We start from the raw sequence: 23,126 nt of genomic DNA, 5'->3' as shown, positions 1-23,126 counted from the left end.
CTGAGAGTGGGGTAGGGGGAGTCACAATATTAAATCAAATCAAATTACTTTTATTTTAATATATACATCAGTTGTTTAAAAGAAATACGAAGTAAATTTGGCAAAATTAGTTTTGAATGTCATACATCGAAACTTAATCTAAAAGTTTTATATGAAAAGTAATGTAAGATAGGACAAAAAATTTATTTCATTCAGATATGTGGGAAGAACTGCTGTTGGTAACCATACTTTCCAAATAGTGCACAGTGAAAAGGGATGAATTAGACCTATGACTTGACTGCATTTATTTCTCCTGTCTTTTGTGTGACATTAATTTCTTCATTAATGTTTCAGTCTCAGCTGGATGCTGTGGAAGAGTCCAAGACACTCCTAACTTCTGAAGTTGTCCTTCTTCGCAAGCAACTCACAGCTGCACTTGAGCAGAGTGGAACAGTTCGTGCCGAGAAAGATGCCCTTGAATCAAGGGCCTCAGATTTTGCTGTGGAAAGGGCAGAGTTGAGGGCCACACTAGATACCCTACAAGCTGAGAAGGTAGAACAGTGTTCTGGTATCTACAATGACTTGTCTGTAAGAGGAATGACTTACATAATGTATGTCACCTTGGACTGCTTTGGCAGTATAAAGAAGGCTTTGTATTCAACCAACCCTTGAGACAGATCTTGCTGAGTGTTCTCATCTTAACTAAACAAAACATTGCAGGTCAGTCTTGAGTCAGAGCTTCATGAGTTGCGCACTTCTCGTCAGTCCCAGGAGAGCAGTGACCTAGCAGAGGTGCAGCAGTTGCAGCAGCAGGTCTCCAAGCTTCAGGACCAGTTGGTTTCCAAGGACAAAGAGGTTGGCACATCTGTGGCCATGGATGCATGTGTGCAATGCATGCATGTTGGCCAATGAGTTGTTAATCATTTGTTGCACTGCTGAAGATACAAAAGATTAATTTCTTGTTTCATATTGCTGACACAACAAGAGGATGGCAAAATTTAGTTTGGCATGGTATCAAGTTTAAGTTGTTATTGTTGACAATATTTTGAATGAAAGATTTGATATTCACACACTTAGATCCAGTTATCTAAAACTATGGTTACACTAGTCAATAGAATGGTTGGATTCCAATGATTCAGTTGGATTTCATCCAAGGTTGGAGTGTAACCATAGCTTTGAGCTATGGTTGCACTCCAACCATTCTGTTGGGTGACTAGAGTAACCATAGCTTAAGGGGACTGTTAAAGCTGGACAATGAATGTGTTTATTGACTTGAACACTGTAGCATGAAGTCTAACAGCAGGACATTGTAACCTCCCTCATCATCAAAGTGGCAAATATACAGATTGGTCTTAAATATAGGATATTGTGTTTTCTGTAACACTGTCATATCTTGAGGCTATTCCTAAAACTAGATAGATTGGTCTGGCATCAGTGAAAGACCAGGAAAACGTATAACAACGAAACAGGGTAACTTAAGAAAGTGTTAACATTTCAACATTCCAGTGACAGCCCCACAGTTGTATGATGACAGTCAGGAGAAATCATAAAAGTGTGATTTTTGTTTGGGTGAAATACTGTATGTTTAGATGGATGATCCATAGACTCTGATATCTCTTACAGAGGTCTGCAGTTCCATGGCATCTAGCTACAGCTACCAGGTTGAACCATAGATCACTCGAAAAAGAAATTTCCTGTTATTCTCTCTACTGAGAGTTGGTCAGTGCAGGATACACTCTGTCTTTGTGTTGACTGCTTCCGGGGGTATATAATCTGTCTCCAGACCAGTCTTGTGTAGGTTTTGCATCAGTGTTGCATTCTTCAAGAGGCAACAACACAAAATCATCTTCACTGATTGATTTTTGGGCTGAATCATTGGCCTAGGCCAGTTTCCTGGGGAACCGTGAGTCTCTTGCAAGAGATAATCAAAGCAATGAATTGATTGACCCTACAATTGAGGAACCAACAACAGGGACCTACATATGGTGGTTTCATGAGACAACAGACATTATAGAGAATCAATCAATCAATCTGTTGCCTTTGGTCTCTTGCAGAAAACCCTCAGCCTCCGGGGAACCAGCAATTATATAGAATCATTTCCTAAGAGCAAGTCAACCTGTCAATCAGGGTTGAGTCCAAGTACAGGCAACTGTAAGTGCAAATACCTGGATATTTTTCAATAAAAAGTACAAGTAAAGTAATTTTGCCATGTACTTAATTCCTGTGTCGTGTGACACTGCTTCTGACCCAGGGTAGTGGGCGAGATGCAGGGATGGCCCATCTTCTGTTTGGTGCCAGGATGAGAGGGAGGGAGGGGGATGGATGGGAGTGGAGTATGTTGGAGATGGAATGGGTGGGAGTGGTATTTATGCCTTTGGTTTTTTGGATACCTCCCTTGTAAGGGGGAAAAAGCCTTTGGTATATGTATGTATGTATGTACTTAATTCCAATTCCAAGTACTTAAAATAACAGATGATTACATTTATCCTGTAGTATCACCACAAAGTTTGCTAGAATCTATATACCGTACATAACTTTTGATTAAATACAGTATACTTGTCTATACTTGAATGGAATAAAATCTAGGTGGGGCAAAGTTACTAGCGGAGTCCCCCAGGGCTCGGTTTTGGGTCCCTTATTGTTCATTATGTACATAAACAACTTAGACGATGGGATACATAGTGATGTTAGTAAGTTTGCGGACGACACTAAAATAGGTAGCCTAATTAGGTCAGGAGACGACGCCCAGATTCTGCAGGATGATCTTAATAAATTGTTAACACGGTCGGTGAAATGGCAAATGAGCTTCAATATCTCTAAGTACATACATACATACATATACCAAGGCTTTTTCCCCCTTCCAAGGGAGGTAGCCACAAAAGGAAAGGCATAAAAACACTCCCACCCATTTCATCCCTAAATACACTCCACACCCCTCCCACCCTTCCTCTCATCTGAGCACCTCTAAGTGTAGCATGTTAAACGTAGGGCTACACAACCTCGAAAATAGATACAATTTAGATAACACGTTTTTAGACAAATCTGAGTGCGAGAGGGACTTGGGTGTTCTGGTGAGTCCGGACCTCAAAACCAGGCTTCATTGCTAGGACGGTAACGAATAGAAGTGCAGAGGTTATTATTAAAATCTATCTAGCGATAGTTAGACCCATCCTTGACTATGCGTTACAGTTTTGGTCTCCGTCCTACAAAATGGACATCAATTCACTAGAATCAGTACAGAGAAGAATGACCAAAATGATACATGGACTCGGAAATTTGCCTTACGAAGAGAGGCTTAGGCACCTAAACTTACACTCTCTGGAAAGACGTAGAGTGCGGGGAAGATCTAACAGAAGTGTTCAAGTGGATCAAAGGCTATAACAAGGGTGGACCAAACAAGGTTATCATAAAACAACAGGGCAGGACTCGCAATAATGATTATAAACTGGACAAGTTTAGATTTAAGAAGGAAATAGGCAAGAATTGGTTTACTAATAGGGTGGTCGATGAATGGAATAAACTTAGTAACCATGTAGTAAGCGCTGAAACTATCAGTCGTTTTAAAAAACGATTAGACAACTTTATGGATGGGGATGACAGGTGGTGATGGATACGGAGCTGCCTAGTGTAGGCCTTATGGTCTCTTGCAGTCTCCTTTATTCTTATGTTATGTTCTTATGTACTTTGTGTTTTTCAAGTACTTAGGGTCTAAGTACAAGAGAAAGTACATGAAAATCTGTACTTAAGTCCATTTATAAGTACAAGTCATTGTACTTGTACCCAACCTTGGCCTGTACAATTACAAGTACATGAAAACCTGCACTTGAGTCCAAATGTACTTGGACCCAACCCTGCTGTCATTGCCCTCACTTTTGTCTGGAGATGCTGTCCCAAGGTTATGACACTTACTTTCCTGACAGGGCCAACGATTGTTATCTATTAGCTTCAACTACATTTCCTCCACCTGTTCACATAGGAAGACCTGACAACAGGCAAGTGCTTTGTTTCTCCCACTACTATATCCCAGTGATATAAAGTCTCCCTATAATGCAACATGGGCAGCATACCCCCATTTTGTCAGGTGTCTCAAATTGGTGTTTTGGGGGTTACTCAAAACTTGGTTAACAGCCATGATTTATGCACTACAAGTATTTTACAGCAATATTTTCATTTATTGATTTGCTGTTGTGGCAGGGTCAGAGGAGGGATTGAGGAAGCTGGTGGCAGAGTTTGGGAGAGTATGTGATAGAAGAAAGCTAAAGATAAATGTGGGTAAAAGTAAGGTGATGAGATGTACAAGGGGTGAAAGTGGCAGTAGACTGGAAGTGAACATTAAGGGAGAGCGACTGGAGGAAGTGGATAGTTTTAGATACTTGGGTGCAAGTGTAGCAGGAAAAGGTGGAGTGAAGGTGGAGGTAGAATGTAGATTGAGAGAAGCGAGTAAATGCCTTGGTGGTTTAAAGAGTGTAATGAGAAATAGACATTTAGGAATGGATGCGAAGAGGAGACTGTATGAAGGAGTGATTGTGCCAACAGCACTGTATGGGGCAGAAACGTGGAACATAAGAGAAGAAGAGAGAAGGAGTTTGAATGTGTTTGAGATGAGGTGTCTGAGAAGTATGGTGGGGGTTACTAGGCTAGATAGAGTGAGAAATGAGGAGGTGAGGAGGAGAACAGGGGTGAAAAAGGATTTGGGAGATAGGGTTGATGAAAGAATATTAGGATGGTTTGGACACATGGAAAGAATGAGTGAAGAAAGACTAGTAAAAGAGGTATGGAAGGCAGATGTGGAGGGAGTGAACATGAGGGGACGTCCTAGGATGAGGTGGATGGATGGGGTGAAGGGGGCTTTGGGGAAGAGGGGAATGTCTGTTGAGGAAGGAAGGGAGAGGACGGAAGACAGAGGTGAGTGGAGAATGGTTGTATATGGATGATGTTGTGACTGCATGAGGAGGAATGGGCGGGGGGGTGGGGTAGTATGTGTGAGTAAATTTTGACGCAGCCCGAAGGGATTTCTCCCCGTCCTCTCCTTATATGCAAAGGGGGACGGAGAGGGGGGGTCGCCGATTAAATGAAGCGGCCTTGCTGTGGATGTACTGTGTCTTGCGACACTGCTTCTGACCCAGGGCGGTGGGCAGGGTGCAGGGATGACCCGTCATCCAGGAGGTGCTCAGATGAGAGGAAGGGTGGGAGGGGTGTGGAGTGTATTTAGGGATGAAATGGGTGGGAGTGTTTTTATGCCTTTCCCTTTTTGGCTACCTCCCTTGTAAGGGGGAAAAAGCCTTGGTGTATGTATGTGTGTATGTATGAAATTACAGAAATCGTTGTTTGAGGAAAAATACAGCCCTGGTCTGTAGACGGTCTTTTTAGCTGTATGAATTTGGTGATATGCTTTACAGACTCTGTTTTTAAGTTATGTGTGTAGATTTTATTCAGCAGAGGATTGGGCCCAAGATTAAAGGAGTTCTCGGTGTTAGACACTCATCTTTGGTCCTGCCACCTGAGTTTGAAAGCTGCAATTCAGTTCCCCAATACTACTGGTGACTGTTACTTGCCCTAGATGTTCTATGTATTAAGGGCCTCTTCACCCTTATAAGGGATGTAGCCAACCAAGGCATGCACCCAGCACCACCTATTCCACTCTCATTCCACCTATTTGCTTTCCTGTCTCCTGCCCAGTGCTCAGGTCAGAAGCAGCACTGCTTCTGACCTGGGCATTGGGCAGGAGACAGGGCTCCATAAGAAGCCAAGATGAGTTGTCTTTGTACATATAGGAAAAGTGATGGCTTTGGCTGCAGTAAGTGCCTCCAAGTTAAAACCTCTTGGCCTAAATTCAGTGAGAACTATTCAGTCAAAGTTCAGATTCCTAGCTGAATAAACTCCTCAGGCATTGGCTTGAACAAAATCTGCATAGCATATCAGTATGTTCTGAGGTTATTTGTATAATGTAAGAAGCTTGTGAAAGATGCAAACTCATATTGCGTTGATGTGACGGATGCAATTGCACAATTTATAAGTCAGATCAATCTATTGTCCAAGGTCTCTTGCATGAGACCTGCAGCCTGAATGGAACCATGCCACAGCCACTGGTTTGGCCCATAGGTCATGCAAGGAAGATATTTTGTGGAGCTATCTGGGTTTTGAGAATTGGGTTTAACATAGTAGAAGATAATGTGCTTTATGTCTTCTGTGTGGTCATTGCATCTTATGTATATGATGTCTGTTAGCTGGTAGATACTCTGTTGGTGTTATTTTTATATTGGGCCACGTATTTTCACGTGTCTAGGGAGAATATTCTTGTTTAAGTTGATGTCGGGGTGTTTGACGTTTTGAATTTTAGAATTCGAGGGAAGTGGAAAAGAGGAATCTGTGTTGGGGATGAAGTGTTATAAGTAAATTGAGAGGTGATTAGGATGGAGATAGGAATGAGCAGGTGAAAGAGGGAGCCAGGTTTGTAAGAAAGCTGGCAGATTGGGTTGGTCAAAGAATACTGGGATGGTTTTGGCATTTGGAAAGAATGAGTGAAGAAAGATGAGCAAAAAAATGATGATAGAGTGAACTTGAGGGGAAAGCCAAGAATGGGATGGATGGATGGGGCAAAGATGGCCATTTTGTAGATGGGGAATGTCTGTTGAGCAGGAAAGGGAGAGTGCAAGATATTGGTGTGGATGGAGAGTGGTTATGAATGGATGATAAATTGACATAGCCTGAAAGGTTTTCTTCGTGTCTACTGAGTAAATTCTTGAAAGGATGAGGGGAAGGGTTACCATGTAATGAAGTAAACCAATTGGGATAAACCAGCTGCAGTTGTCGGGTTTTGCTGTGGAGGTGTAGTCTTACTGCATTGCTTCAGACCCAGGTAGTGGGTGGAGTACAGTGATAACCCCTCATCCATGAGGAGTTAAAATAAAAGGGAAAACGGACAGGTGTTGGGTGGATGTGAGGTGGGCGTATTCCTTGGCTGGCCACTCCAGTTATAAGGAGGGAAAAGGCCTTTTGATATACAAGATGAATGTGTTTTTGTGACCTGTGTACATGCTTTGGTATGGGAGGCTGATAGTAGGTTCTTATTTATTTTTTATTTTATTTTTTCATAGTAGATAATGGCTTAGCATTTTTATCCTTGGGAACAGTATCATACTTCAGTGATGAAGTCATAGAAGTGATAAAGGAAATTAAAGAGTAATAGAAAAAAAGTAGTTGAGCCTTAGAGGTGGTCAGCATTCTTTTTTGAGTGGAGACTAGCCTCTAATTAGGTTCTTGTAGATGTGTGAGTAGAACATTGCAGTTGTTGGTTTCTTATTAAAACTGTGGGCTGTGGCTGTATGATGTAATGTGTTGGGTGTTGAGGTCTCTGGTGTAGTACTGTGGGCCACTCATATTCATGTGCTGCTCATTGGGTGGATTTTTAAGTGAAAATGACCTACTTTCTCTTTTTTTTGTGTGCAGCCTGTTATTATTCCCGAAGCTTTGTTTTGGATTGTCTTAAGATTGCACAGTTTGAAATGGAGGACAGTTTTACTGTAGTTTAATCAAGCTTGGTTTTGATACTAATTTTGGCATTTGTTAGTGTATCTACTTTTGTATTGGAATATTGTAGTCACTAGTGCATGATTATATTGAACAGAATGAAGATGTGGCTATTGTGGAGAGCAAGTACCGAGATGAGCTGCAAACTTTGCGGGATGCTCTCACCACAAGGGAGAATGAGGTGTGGTGCATTGTTGGCTACTGTTTTGCTTTCCATAGCCATAAGTCAGTCTAGCTGTAAGTGAGAATATGTGTTGTGTGATGCATGTCAGTTTGTAGAGACATAAGAATGGCTAAGCTTTTCACCATTTAGTTTGTTTATAGTTCTTACTGTAACTTGTATTCAAGGTTCATCTGGCAAGGTAGAAATAATTATAAAAGATTACTCTTATTAATGAATGTGATTATTTTATTGCGAAACAAAATTTGTAAGTTCAACAAGTCTTTGGATTTTTTTATGTTTCATTTAATTTTATTTTGTAGCTGTGATGTTAAGATATGCCTTATCTCTTGCTCCTTGATATTTACACTTTTCCTTGGCATAAATATTGGCCCCATTTAACTTGACATTTTTATTTTGAAATCTTGATTGGTGGAATTCTTTGAAATGTAGGCCCAAAGCCACCAGGAGCGGGAAGGAGCTTTGCAAAAGGACCTCAAGTCCAAGTCTGAGGGTGTTGCCCTTCTTAAGGAGGATGTCAGGAACCTGAAAGATGAAGTAGACATCATGAAGAAGAAGCTCCAGGTTGTATTTGATTTTTTTTTTTTAATTTTGTGTGGATTTGTTGACATAAACACTGTTAGTGACAGAGTTTGGGAAGGTGTGCAAGAGGAGGAAGTTGAAGGTAAATGTGGGTAAATGTAAGGTGATGAGATATATAAGGGGAGAGGATGGCAGCAAATTGGAAGTGACTAGTAATGGAGAGAGGCTATGGATAGCTTTAGATACTTGGGGGTGCATGTGATGGGAAAGGGAGGAGTGGAGGTGGAGGTAAATTGTAGATTGAGAGAAACAAGTTAATGCCGGGATTGAAAAATGTAATGAGAAATGACATTTGGGAATGGATGCAAAGAAAAGATTATATGAAGGGGTGATTGTGCCAACAGCACTGTATTAGGCAGAAGCATGAAATACAAAAGAGGACGAGTTTAAATGTGAGATGAAATGTCTGAGAAGTATGGTAGGGGTTACTAGGCTGGATAGAGTGAGAAACGTTGTGTGGAGGAGAGCGGGGATGGAAAAGGAGTTGGAAGGAAGGGTTGATGAAAGAGTATTGGGATGGTTTGGATAGATGGAAAGAATAAGTGAAGAAAAATTAATGAGAAGTGTGGAAGGCAGAGGTGGATGGAGTGACCACTGAACAGGTGGTGGTGATCAAGGACGAGGTGGATGGATGGGGTAAAGGGGGCATAGAGAAAGAGGGGAATGTCTGTTGAGGAAAGAAGGGAGAAGACAGAAGATAGGGATAAGTGGAGAATGGCTGTGTATGGATGATCCTGTGGTGCATGGAAGAGAGTGGGTGTGACATGGGGTGGGGTTAGGGAGTGGTTATGTGTGAATGATATTTTGACACAGCCTGAAGGGATTTCTCCCCATCTCTTTTGTTGCACGAGGAGACTGAGAGGTGGGGGGGTTCACCAATTAAATGAAGCAGCCTTGCTGTGGATGTGCTGTGTCTTGCTGCATTTCCTCTGACCCAGGGCAATGGGCAAGGTGCAGGGATGACCCATCATCCAGGAGGAGCCAAGAAAAAAAGGGAGGGGAATGGAGTGTGTCAGAATGAAATGGATGGATGGGAGTTGATTTCTGCCTTTTGACTTTGGCTACCTTCCTCGTAAGAGAGAAAAAGCCCTTTGTATATGTATAAATGTATAAACACTGTATTGGGTCATTCCATGTCAATGCAACCAAAATTTTTTTGTTTTTTTTAGCCACTGACTCAAATTTTCTTGCCAATTACTGTACTTGTAGACATTAATGAGACAAATTCAATGGTATGTGTCTCTGTTTCACCTCTGTAGGTAATTTTTTTTTCTGGGATATGACCCCTCAAATTTGGGTAAAAAGGTTCATTTTTGCAAAAAAGTGAAAAAGCTCAAAGTCTCGGAGACTATTGCACCTACAGAGATCATTCGGATACCATTTTAAAGCTAATAATATTTCCTACAAGTTTTATTAATGCATATATTTCCCTACAAGGTCAAACAAAAAAGTTGACCTTTAATTTGGCCTTTGACCTTGAAAAGGTCACTTAACGTAGAGATTTATTTTTTTGTAACTTTCCCCAAAAAATTTGTGCACATTTATAGCAGAGTGTACATAAAGAATTTTCTTTGAGAAATGTTTATTTTAGGAGTTTTTTGACCCAAATTTTAGGGTCATATCTCAGAAACCATTTGATCTACAGAGGTGAAACACATACTATTGAATTTGCCTCATTGCAAGAAAATCTGAGTCGGTGGCAAAAGTGACTGGTTGAATTGACATGGAATGATGCTAAGGAAAGCACCCTCTTCATCTTTTAATGTCACTAAAGGTAAACTTTGGTTTCTTGCAGGAGAAAGACCAGAACCTGGCCCAGCTGAAATCTGCCTTGGAAGAAAAGGAAAAGGAGCTGAGTGGAAACAGTTCACAAAAAGATGAGCTAAAGGCCAAGTGTAGTAATTACATAGAGAATATACAAGCCCTGGAAGCCCAGGTAAGAAAGTGTATCTGTAAAGGGAATAGGATATAGAGTGAGGACAGGAGAGTTGGGGTGTGATCCCTTGCTAGCTTAGGGGTGGAGGGGAAAGAGTAGAGTAATAATATATTCATAATCAGACATCATCATAAGGAGCTAAGATGATGGGGAAACAAGGGTGCTTGATGGGAGTGGGTGTGTGCCTAGACTGGCTACCTACCATAGAAGGGGCAAGAAGCCCTTGGCATATAGATAGATTATTATTATTAATTAACTGGAAAAGAGTGTTGGCCTGCCTGACAGGCTAAAAGCATTCCTGGGAGCAGAAGTGAAGTGATCTTTAAGAAGTTAAAAAGAAATCAGTTGTTTTTATTTGGTGATTGAGAAAAAAATACATATTTAGATTAGTTGTTTAAATTTGACTTGATTTATTTTGTCTTCATTTTTAGGTGGCTGAACTGAACAGTAATCATATCTCGCTCAAATCAGAACTGGAAACATCTCAAGAATCAGTCTCAACATTGACCTCCAAGCAAGAGGAATTCAAGGCAGAGAAAGATAATCTTATTCGAGAGCTAAGTGAGAAGGTAAGTGTCAGTGGTGCATACATATATGTACCAAAAGGCCCTTTCTTCTAATAAGGGGAAATACAATTGAGGCATCTAGAATAGAAAGGGGTAAATGTCACACCTCCTTGGTACAGAAATATGGTTCTTAGAGCGTTTGATGTGAAGAGGCAAAATGGCTTATGCATGTCAGAATTTTCCCCTTTCTATTGTAGATTCCCCATTTGTTGTCTGTTCTATCTATCACCTGATGGAGGAAACTTTCCTCAACTGAGGATTTCCTAAAAATTTAAGATAAGTATGAGAAATGGCTTTTATTAAATGAGGGTAGAGGGTGCAACCATACCCAGAATGGAAGAAATTTTTTAAATATTCCTTCAGTGTTGGATGAAGTACATACATACATACATACATATACCAAGGCTTTTTCCCCCTTACAAGGGAGGTAGCCAAAAAGGAAAAGGCATAAAATCATTCCCACCCATTCCATCCCTGAATACGCTCCACACCCCTCCACCCTCCCTCTTATCTTAGCACTTCCTGGATGACGGGTCATCCCTGCACCTTGTCCACTGCCCTGGGTCAGAAGTAGTGTCGCAAGACACAGCACATCCACAGCAAGGCCGCTTCATTAAATCGGCGACCCCCCCTCTCCGTCCCCCCATGCATAAAAGGAGAAGACGGGGAGAAATCCCTTCGGGCTGCGTCAAATTTTGCTCACACATACTACCTCACCCCCCATCCCCCCGCCCATTCCACCTCATGCATCACAACATCATTAATATACAACCATTCTCCATTCACCCGTCTTCTGTCCTCTCCCGTCCTTCCTCAACAGACATTCCCCTCTTCCCCAAAGCCCCCTTCACCCCATCCATCCACCTCATCCTAGGACGTCCCCTCATGTTCACTCCCTCCACATCTGCCTTCCATACCTCTTTTACTAGTCTTTCTTCACTCATTCTTTCCATGTGTCCAAACCATCCTAATACTCTTTCATCAACCCTATCTCCCAACTCCCTTTCCAACCCCATTCTTTTCCTCACCTCCTCATTTCTCACTCTATCTAGCCTAGTAACCCCCATCATACTTCTCAGACACCTCATCTCAAACAATTTCAAACTCCTTCTCTCTTCCTCTCTTATGTTCCATGTTTCTGCCCCATACAGTGCTGTTGGCACAATCACTCCTTCATACAGTCTCCTCTTAGCATCCATTCCCAAATGTCTATTCCTCATTACACTCTTCAATCCACCAAGGCATTTACTCGCTTCTCTCAATCTACATTCTACCTCCACCTTCACTCCACCTTTTCCTGCCACATTTGCACCCAAGTATCTAAAACTATCCACTTTCTCCAGTCGCTCTCCCTTAATGTTCACTTCCAGTCTACTGCCACTTTCACCCCTTGTACATCTCATCACCTTACTTTTACCCACATATATCTTTAGCTTTCTTCTATCACATACTCTCCCAAACTCTGTCACCAACTTCCTCAATCCCTCCTCCGATCCTGCCACAAGCGCAGTGTCATCAGCAAACAACAACTGTCTCACCTCCCACTTTTCTCCATTTTCTTTAACCATCTCCAATCCCTGACCCACTAGCCTTGCATTTACCTCTCGCACTACCCCATCCATGTATAAGTTGAACAGCCAGGGCGACATAACGCATCCTTGACGAAATCCCACCTTTACCTCAAACCACTCACTCTCTCCATTTCTAATCCTGACACAAGCTCTACTACTCTCATAAAAACTCTTGACAGCTCCCAGAAGCTTTCCTCCTATCCCATATATTTGCCTAACCTCCCACAGTGCCTTTCTGTCTACCCTATCATAAGCCTTTTCCAGATCCATAAAAGCCCAAAAAACATCCTTCCCCTTTCCTATAGCTTTCTCACATATCTGTCTTACCACAAAGATCTGATCTACACAACCTCTTCCCATCCTAAATCCACACTGTTCCTCACCAATTACTCCCTCTGTTCCTCTCCTAATCCTCTCAATCAAGATCCTCCCATAAGCCTTCCCAACTACACTTAACAAGCTAATCCCTCTGAAACTACTACATTCACACTTGTCCCCTTTTTCCTTGTAAAGTGGAACTATACAGGCACTCTACCCTCTCTCCAGCAAACATTAAATAACCTCACCAGCCAGTCCAACCATCACTGTACCTCCTTTTTTTAGACATTCTGCATGGCATCCATCCAGACCAGGTGCCTTACCTGCTTTCATCATCTTAACAACTGCCTTCACTTCATCCTTCCTTATTTCTCCTCCATTTTCCTCACTCATCACGGTCATTTTCTTAGCATTTCCCACTGCAACTATCTTTCCCTCCCTATCCTCCTTCGCATTTAACAACTCCCTAAAATATTCTGCCCATCTTCCCCTTACTGCCTTCTCTTCCATTATCATCTCTCCATCTGCACCTTTTCTTTTACCTTTTCTTCTCTACTTTATTTGCCTCCTCTTCCTCTTTCTTTCCAAAACATCTTTTTATTACTTTCAAAATTTTCTGTCATACTCTTACCCCATTTCACATCTGCTCTCCTCTTTGCCTCATTTACCTTTTGCTTTACTTCTCTTTTCTTTTCTTTGTACCTCTCATATGACTCCCTCGTCCTATTTTGTAACCAATCTGTGAAAGCTCGCTTCTTCTCTTCTACAACCTTCTTCATTTCCTCATCCCACCATTCACTACCCTTCCTTCTATTTCCTCCTGTCCTTCTTGTTCCACACACCATCCTTGCACACTTTGTGACTCCCTCCTTGAACCATCCCCATTCCTCCTCCACACCTAGCTCTACTCTATCCTTCACTCCCTCCCACTCCTCCTTCAGCTTCTTCTTGTACTCCTTCTCCTTTTCCTTTTCATTTAAAGAGTTCACTCTAAGCACCTCCCTACCTTTTGTCCCTTTCCTCTTTCTCCATCTATCCTCCACTCTCAACTTACCTTCCACCAAAAAATGATCTGATATTCCCCCACCCTCTCCCCTTAGCACATGTACATACTTAACTCTTCCTATCATAGTCCTATTTACCACTACATAATCCATCAATGCTCTATCTACCACCCTTCCATCCACCACCCTCTCCCATGTGTACTTATGCTTGACTTTCTTCCGAAACACTGTATTTGCTATCATCAACTCTCTTTCTAGACACATTTCCACCATCAACTCTCCACTATGATTCTTTCCTGGAACTCCACATTTCCCAACCACTCCATCAATTGGACCATTTCCTACCCTAGCATTAAGGTCTCCCAGTACTATTACATTGACATTTCTCCCTAAATCCTCTATGCACTCATTTAAATCTATCCAAAAGGCCTCCCTTTCTTCTACACTCTTCTCACTACCAGGCCCATATGCACTTACAAAGACCCACATCTCCTTTCCCAGTTTCACCTTCATCCACATTATCCTTGAGGAAACCTCCTTACACTCCACTACACGTTTACCTATCTCTTCACTTACTAGAATAGCCACCCCTTCCCTCCCTTGCCCTCTCTTCACTCCTGATAACCTCCCACTTACACTCCCAAACTTACACTCACCTTTCCCTTTCAACTTAGTTTCACTCAAAGCCAACACATCCATCTTTCTTCTCACAAACATACTACCTATCTCTTCCCTTTTACTCTCATCTGTACCACATCCACGCACATTATAAGACCCAAACCTTAGGGTGCTGGTCGGAAAACTCCCAGACCCTCTTATGCCTTTACTTTTTCGTTTAGGAATGTCCCCTGTGGGGCTACAAGGAGAAGGATGCCTAGTCCCACTCCCCGTCCCTTTCTTCTCGCCTCTTACGATCCAAGTAAAAAGTCTATTTGTATAAGGTTCTTTGTTTGCAGACCTGCAGTTTATATGAACCACCTAGATATGTTGAACATTTCATTAAGTACACTTTTTTTTTTTTTTTTTAAATAATGACTTATGTATGTATATACTGAGAGCCTTTCCCCCTCTTATAAAGGTGGTGGCTGTCTTAGCACACTTCCACATTGTAAAAAAAAAAAAAATCATCTACAGTACCTTGGGGATGAAAGATTGCCCTGTCTTGCATCACATTGCTCAGGTCAAAAGCAGTGCAGTGAGGCACAACTCTTCCTCAGGAGCTGAGTTAATGTATTGCTTCATCATATAATGACTTCCATCAACCCTCATTCCTTATTCATTCTACCCATATACCTAAACCAGCAAACATTAAATAACCTCACCAACCAGTCCACCATCACTGAACCTCCCTTTTTCAGACATTCTGCATGACATCCATCCAGACCAGGTGCCTTACCTGCTTTCATCATCTTTACAACTGCCTTCACCTCATCCATCCTTATTTCTCCTCCATTCTCCTCACTCATCACTCTCATTTTCTTCGCATTTCCCACTGCAGCTATCTTTCCTTCCCTATCCTCCTTCACATTCAGCAACTCCCTAAAATATTCTGCCCATCTTCCCCTCACTGCCATCTCTTCCATTATCAACTCTCCATCTGTACCTTTTACCTTTTCTTCCCTACTTGATTCGCCTCCTCTTCCACTCTTAATTTCTTTCCAAAACATCTTTTTATTACTTTCAAAATTTTCTGTCATACTCCTACCCCATTTCACATCTGCTCTCCTCTTTGCCTCCTTTACCTTTTGCTTTACTTCTCTTTTCTTTTCTTTGTACATCTCATATGACTCCCCTGTCCTCTTTTGTAACCAATCTGTGAATGCTCGCTTCTTCTCTTCTACAACCTTCTTCATTTCCTCATCCCACCATTCACTACCCTTTCTTCTATTTCCCCCTGTCCTTCTTGTTCCACACACCATCCTTGCACATCCTTGAACCATCCCCATTCCTCCTCCACACCCATCTCTGCTCTATCCTTTACTCCCTCCCACTCCTCCTTCAGCTTCTTTTCGTACTCCTCCTTTTCCTTTTCCTTTTCATTCAAGGAGTTCACTCTAAGAACCTCCCTACCTTTTGTCCCTTTCCTCTTTCTCCATCTATCCTCCACTCTCAGCTTACCTTCCACCAAAAAATGATCTGATATTCCCCCACCCTCTCCCCTTAGCACATGTACATCCTTAACTCTTCCTATCATAATCCTATTTACCACTACATAATCCATTAGCGCTCTATCTACCACCCTTCCCTCCACCACCCTCTCCCATGTGTACTTATGCTTGACTTTCTTCCGAAACACTGTATTTGCTATCATCAACTCTCTTTCTAGAGGACTGGAGAAGTGCCTGTATAGTTCCTCTTTACAAGGGAAAAGGGGACAAGTGTGAATGTAGTAGTTTCAGAGGGATTAGCCTGTTAAGTGTAGTAGGGAAGGCTTATGGGAGGATCTTAATTGAGAGGATTAGGAGAGGAACAGAAGGAGTAATTGGTGAGGAACAGTGTGGATTTAGGATGGGTAGAGGTTGTGTAGATCAGATCTTTGTGGTAAGACAGATATGTGAGAAAGCTATAGGAAAGGGGAAGGATGTTTTTTGGGCTTTTATGGATCTGGAAAAGGCTTATGATAGGGTAGACAGAAAGGCACTGTGGGAGGTTATGCAGATTTATGGGATAGGAGGAAAGCTTTTGGGAGCTGTTAAGAGTTTTTATGAGAGTAGTAGAGCATGTGTTAGGATTAGAAATGGAGAGAGTGAGTGGTTTGAAGTAAAGGTGGGACTTCGTCAAGGATGCGTTATGTCGCCCTGGCTGTTCAACTTATACATGGATGGGGTGGTGCGAGAGGTGAATGCTAGGGTAGTGAGTCAGGGATTGGAGATGGTTAAAGAAAATGGAGAAAAGTGGGAGATGAGCCAGCTGTTGTTTGCGGACGACACTGCGCTTGTGGCAGGGTCAGAGGAGGGATTGAGGAAGCTGGTGGCAGAGTTTGGGAGAGTATGTGATAGAAGAAAGCTAAAGATAAATGTGGGTAAAAGTAAGGTGATGAGATGTACAAGGGGTGAAAGTGGCAGTAGACTGGAAGTGAACATTAAGGGAGAGCGACTGGAGGAAGTGGATAGTTTTAGATACTTGGGTGCAAGTGTAGCAGGAAAAGGTGGAGTGAAGGTGGAGGTAGAATGTAGATTGAGAAAAGCGAGTAAATGCCTTGGTGGTTTAAAGAGTGTAATGAGGAATAGACATTTGGGAATGGATGCGAAGAGGAGACTGTATGAAGGAGTGATTGTGCCAACAGCACTGTATGGGGCAGAAACGTGGAACATAAGAGAAGAAGAGAGAAGGCGTTTGAATGTGTTTGAGATGAGGTGTCTGAGAAGTATGGTAGGGGCTACAAGGATGGATAGACCGAGAAAAGAAGAGGCGAAGAGGAGAACGGGGTGAAAAAGGAAATGGGAGATAGGGTTGATGAAAGAATATTGGGAAGGTTTGGACACATGGAAAGAATGAGTGAAGAAAGACTAGTAAAAGAGGTATGGAAGGCAGATGTGGAGGGAGTGAACATGAGGGGACGTCCTAGGATGAGGTGGATGGATGGGGTGAAGGGGGCTTTGGGGAAGAGGGGAATGTCTGTTGAGGAAGGAAGGGAGAGGACGGAAGACAGAGGTGAGTGGAGAATGGTTGTATATGGATGATGTTGTGACTGCATGAGGAGGAATGGGTGGGGGGTGGGGTAGTATGTGTGAGTAAATTTTGACGCAGCCCGAAGGGATTTCTCCCCGTCCTCGCCTTATATGCAAAGGGGGACGGAGAGGGGGGGTCGCCGATTAAATGAAGCGGCCTTGCTGTGGATGTACTGTGTCTTGCGACACTGCTTCTGACCCAGGGCGGTGGGCAGGGTGCAGGGATGACCCGTCATCCAGGAGGTGCTCAGATGAGAGGAAGGGCGGGAGGGGTGTGGAGTGTATTTAGGGATGAAATGTGTGGGAGTGTTTGTATGCCTTTCCCTTTTTGGCTACCTCCCTTGGAAGGGGGAAAAGCCTTGGTATATGTATGTATGCATATACCTAAACCACTTCAGCACACTTTGATCCCCTTTCTGATAGCTCTTTCTCCCTGTTCTCTCCTTGTTTCCATTTTTCTCATTATCCATGTGAAATCTATATATCTATCTATATACCAAGAGCTTTTCCCCCCTTTATAAGAGGGGGTAGCTAAGTCAGAGGCAAGTACCTACTCCCACCCATTACGCTCCCCTCCACCACCCTTTTCACCTCTCCTATCTCAGCTCCTCAAGGATAACGGGTCATCCCTACATCTGCCAACTGCCCTGGGTCAAATGCAGTGCAGCAAGACACACTTACATTCACATCAAGGCCACTTCACTTCATCCATGACCCCCCCACCTCTCTGCCCCCTTATACAGAAAAAAAAGAACATACATACCAAAGGCTTTTTCCCCCTTACACGGAGGGTAGCCAAAAAGAAAAAGGCATGGAAACCACTCCCACCCATTCCATTTCCTATATATTCCACTCCCCTCCACCCTCCTCCCTCCCTCTTATCTTGGCACCTCCTGGGAAAAAAAAAAAAAAAAAAAGATGGGGAGAAATCCCTTTGGGCTGTGCCAAAATATCATTCATGCATAAGTACCCCCAAATCCCCATCCCCCATCCTTCCTGTCCTTACATAACAGTATGATATCCATGTGGAATACATTTGATTTATAATTTTTATTTCCCTTTTCAGACTGGTGAACTGGAGAGTTTAAGAGAAAAGGTCAATGATGCCACCAAAGAAGAGAGTGAAGTTCTTCAAAAGAAAACAGAGCAGGTGGAAGAATTACGCAAATGCTTACGAGATGTTGAGCACAGTAAAAGTACTGCAGAAAAGACCATAGTAGAGAAAAATGAAGTCATTGAACAACTGAACACAAGACTAACCAATTCGGGAAATACAATTAAAGATGCTGCAAGCAAGACTTCAGCTTTGGAGGCAGCTATTAAGGAAAAAGACAAAGTCATTGGAGAACATGTAGAGAAACTTAAGGAAATTGAAGTCATACGAGCAGAGTTGAGTAGAGAAAAGGAGCAGCGGAAAAGCAAGGAGGAGGAACTTGTTCAAGAGAAGAACAAGTCAGCAGAATCAGAGACAAAAGTCCAACAAGTCCAGAGGGAACTTGTTGATGCTAAGGAGAACATTACAAATTTACAGAAACAGATAGAAGATTTGAACAAGGTTGTGGAGGATGCCAAAAAAGAAGTAAGTAGTAAATCTAAAACAATTGTAGACCTTCAGAAGTCTATAGAAAATGCAGAAAAGAAGACTGAAGAAAGTAGTGGGGTACATAAAAAAGTGATTGGAGAGTTGAATGAAGTGAAGTGTAAACTGGAAAAGGCAGAGGCAGAAAAAAATGGAGTTGAGAAGTCCCTTTCAGAATCCTTATCCATGATTCAAGAAACAGAATCAGTTGTGTCAAAGTTGAAGTCAGAAAATGCAGATTTAGAGAAGAATCTTGAAAATGTAAAGGCTTCCAAACTTGAGGCTGAAAAGTCCCTAGGTTCTCAAATTGAAAGTATTAAGATAAAACTTAGTAATGAAGAACAAAGGTGCTCGTTAATAAAAGAAGAGCATTCTGTGGTGACTCAGCAAGTGGAAGACTTGGAAATGGATAAAACTGAAAAGGAAAAGGTTATTGAAACCTTAAATCAAGATTTAAAGAACACGGAGCACCAACTGAAGGTAAGGTTTTACTCTTTCTAAGAGTGTAATTAGGTGTGTAGATATAGTGAAGGGGGAAAAATTTAAATTCCTTCCAAATGGTTAAGTTTATATTTGCTTGATAACATGTACAGTATTTGTGAAAGGATTTTTTTTTTTTTATAGGGATGGATGGGTGGGAGTGGTTTTTATGCCTTTGTTTTTTGGCTACCTCCCTTGTAAGGGGGAAAAGGCCTATATGTATGTATGCATGTTTTATATATATATATATATATATATATATATGTATATATATATATATATATATATATATATATATATATATATATATATAAAAATATATATATATGTATATATATATATATATATATATATATCAAGAGGGAATCATGAGGACAGTTTTTAAGCAGTTGATTCTTTTGGTATATTTTCTTCCCAAACTTTTCTGAAAAGTGATTAGTGGGACTTTTAAGGCATCTTTATTTCTTTATTTAATTTATGACTTTTGTTATTATTATTATTATTATTATTATTATTATTATTATCATTATTATTATCATTATTATTATCATTATTATTATTATTATTATTTATTTATTTATTTATTTATTTATTTATTTATTTATTTATTTATTTTATTTCTTATTTCTACAAAAAAATCCAATATCTATATGCATTGTCCTGGAGACAGAACCAGGGTTGTTGAATCTGTAAACTTCTATATAAGCATCATGTAGTGTACTATCTGTTATGTAGAGACAGTCATTACTCGAAAGGGAAACTACAGACCTTAAGAACGATTATACTACATTGTCATTATAGATGAATGACTTTTCTCAAAGTTAGCAGAGTATCCTAGAACAACCAGCTAGCATGGACTAAGAGACTGTACATTGGAGTCTCCCTAGGAACAATACTATCACCTGCACTGTTCTCCTCATGAATGACCTCTACATTCCAATCCAGACTATGACATCAAAGTTCTTATCTAATACATATTCAGTTTGATTCAGTTTAACATCATGGAACTTCCCCTCACATGGAGGGCTAGGATGGTGAGGGGCACCGTCCTAGCCTCCCAATAGGGGGGGGAGTTTGTGACATTAAACCATATCATATCATATTTGTATTTTTTTTATCATCATCATCGTCATCATCATCATCATCATCATCATCATCATCATCATCATCATCATCATCATCATCATCATCATCATCATCATCATCATCATCATCATCATCATCATCATCATCATCATCATCATCATCATCATCATCATCATCATCATCATCATCATCATCATCATCATCATCATCATCACCATCACCATCACCATCATCATCATCATCATCATCATCATCATCATCTTTATTATTTTTTATTTATTCATTTATTTATTTTTTATTTATTTATTTATTTATTTATTTTTTTGCATGGGTTTAGGAAAGGTAGGGGTTGCATGTATCAGATTTTTGTGGCAAGGCAGATATGTGAGAAAACTTTAGGAAAAGGTAAGGATGTTTTTTGGGCCTTTATGGATTTGGAAAAAGCTTATAACAGGGTAGACAGGAAGGCACTGTGGGAGGGTTTGCAGATATATGGGATTGGGGAAAAGCCATTAAGGGCAGTCAAGAGTTTTTACGAGAGTAACAGAGCCTGCCTTTGCTCCCTTGTAAGGGGGAAAAGCCCTTAGTATATGTATGTATGTATGTAGTAGAGCCTGTGTTAGTATGGGAAGTGGAGAGTGAGTGGTTTGAGGTAAAGGTGGAACTGCATCAAAGCTGTGGCATGTCACCATGGCTGTTCAATGTGTACATGAATGGGATGGTGTGGGAGGTGAAGGTGAGGGTAATGGGCAGGGGACTGGAGATGGTTAAAGGAAGTGGAGAACAGTGGGAGGTGAGCCAATTGTTGTTTGCTGATGATACTGCACTTGTGGCAGGATCAGAGGAATGATTAAGGGAGTTAGTGATAGAGTTTGGGAAGGTATGCGATCGGAGAAAGAGGTAAATATGGGTAAAAGTAAGGTGATGAGATGTACATCAGTAGAGGATGGCTGTGAGTTGGAAGTCTAAAAGAAGAGAAGCTAGGAGAAGTGGATAACTAGGTATTTGGGGTCACATGTGGCAGGAAAGGGAGGAGTGGAGGTGGAGGTGAATTGTAGATTGAGAGAAGCAAGTACATACCTTTGGGGATTAAATCTTTCTACACATAGAAACCAAAGTCATCCTCATAGAGCAGTGCATGCAAAAACCCTTGATCTTATCAGTCTATCCCACCTCATAACACAAGCACCACTAATTGGACACAACAGAATAACACATCAGCATCATATAACTCAAACATCATCAACAGCATACCACCTACATCTTACAATCCATCCATACAAAAAAGTATTCACAGGTTATAAAACAAGCTCTCCAAGACCACTCCCTAAACTTCATATGCCTCCTACAACAAACAAGAACCACAGTATCATAACTATATTTGGCCACCACCCATCTTTGAAACAGGCATTTTTGCTTTACAAGGAACATTAGAATAGGCCTTGCTACAGAATAGAATTTGTTTCAGATGCAGTCATCACACAGAAGACACAGAACACCACACTGTATACTGCCCTGCTCTAGCCTAACCCATATAACAATACAATATCTCTTCCTTGAGTGATTTGTAGGCAAATGTGGTAGCCATTTCTGGTTAACTGGGAGCCATGAGTTTCCTGCAAAAGAGAGCTTGGGTAACAGATTGATTAATTAGAATACCCTAGCATGTCTGGGTGAATGTGGATCGTGCCTGTGTGTCAGAAAAGAAGACACTCCTGGTATTAGGGTTACTTTTATGGTTTCCGAATGAGGCCAGTGGACAAGGTGCAGGGATGACCCATCATCCGGGAGGTGCTAAGATGAGAGGGAGGGTGAAGGGGTGTGGAGTGTATTCAGGGATGGAATGGGTGGGAATGATTTTAAGTCTTTTCCTTTTTGGCTACCTCCCTTGTAAGGGGGAAAAACCTTGGTATATGTATGTATGTATGAATGAGGTAGGGGGTGGCCATTGGACAGTGTGACAGGTTGCAACCAATGAGGTAAATCCTTGCCCAAACCATGATAAAATTGCACCCTATTACTTCCCAAGTACTACTGCCAGTTCACCCTTGCTACACCTCCTTCTTGGAAAAGGTCATTATTTTAATCTGCACATTTTTATCCAACACACTGTCACCCACAAACATTATTGCTTCAGTGGAATATTCAAAAGTCAGTAATACAATTGGGTTCTTTAATCATTTCACTTTCAGCTAGTTTCCATTCTAATTGAGCTTTCTGAATTTCATGTTATTTCTGAAAAAGAATAATGTTGGGTTTTTAGTTATTGATGCAGAGCATATGACAATTGCAGGAGACAGAGAGTCAGCTTACTCAACAAAAGGAGGAGTATGAAGATCTGCAGCAGCAGAGGTCCACCTTAGTTGCTGAGAAGATTACATTGGAAAGAGAAGTTCAGGATCTAAATGACAAGGTGAGCCAAGCTTATGTAGTAGGATCTAGACTGACAAGGTATGTAGAGGTGTAGGTTGTTGTTGTCATTCCCTAGACTGCCTGAGGAATGTCACGGCTGGAATAGGGTTTTCCCACAAATCCTTTATAAAGTGTATATTGTGTTGTTGGCATACATGACTATGTACAATGCAGTCTTACATAATGTGTTGTATATTATAGGGGTAAAGTGTTACGTCCTTGGCAGTTGTC

General features: G+C 41.4%; 1 protein-coding gene across 2 annotated transcripts in view; it reads left to right on the top strand.

The window, feature by feature from the left end:
- LOC143027111 (uncharacterized) overlaps positions 1-23,126 on the top strand; it is a 49,475-nt gene that overhangs the window by 8,424 nt on the left and 17,925 nt on the right. The window contains exons 5-12 of one of the 2 annotated variants that reach the window (XM_076188121.1): positions 334-531; positions 700-834; positions 7,607-7,690; positions 8,123-8,254; positions 10,068-10,208; positions 10,640-10,777; positions 18,405-19,397; positions 22,777-22,896. In XM_076188121.1, the coding sequence (XP_076044236.1) occupies positions 334-531; positions 700-834; positions 7,607-7,690; positions 8,123-8,254; positions 10,068-10,208; positions 10,640-10,777; positions 18,405-19,397; positions 22,777-22,896 (1,941 nt within the window). The remainder of the gene's footprint in view (positions 1-333; positions 532-699; positions 835-7,606; positions 7,691-8,122; positions 8,255-10,067; positions 10,209-10,639; positions 10,778-18,404; positions 19,398-22,776; positions 22,897-23,126) is intronic. The other variant, XM_076188122.1, reaches the window with a different exon arrangement.

The sequence above is a fragment of the Oratosquilla oratoria genome, chromosome 7 (genome assembly GCF_046742065.1).
Source record: "Oratosquilla oratoria isolate Oo_2021 chromosome 7, ASM4674206v1, whole genome shotgun sequence".
Classification (NCBI taxonomy): domain Eukaryota; kingdom Metazoa; phylum Arthropoda; class Malacostraca; order Stomatopoda; family Squillidae; genus Oratosquilla; species Oratosquilla oratoria.
The sequence above is the reverse complement of the archived record's forward strand: the minus strand, read 5'-3'. Positions and strand labels throughout refer to the sequence as shown.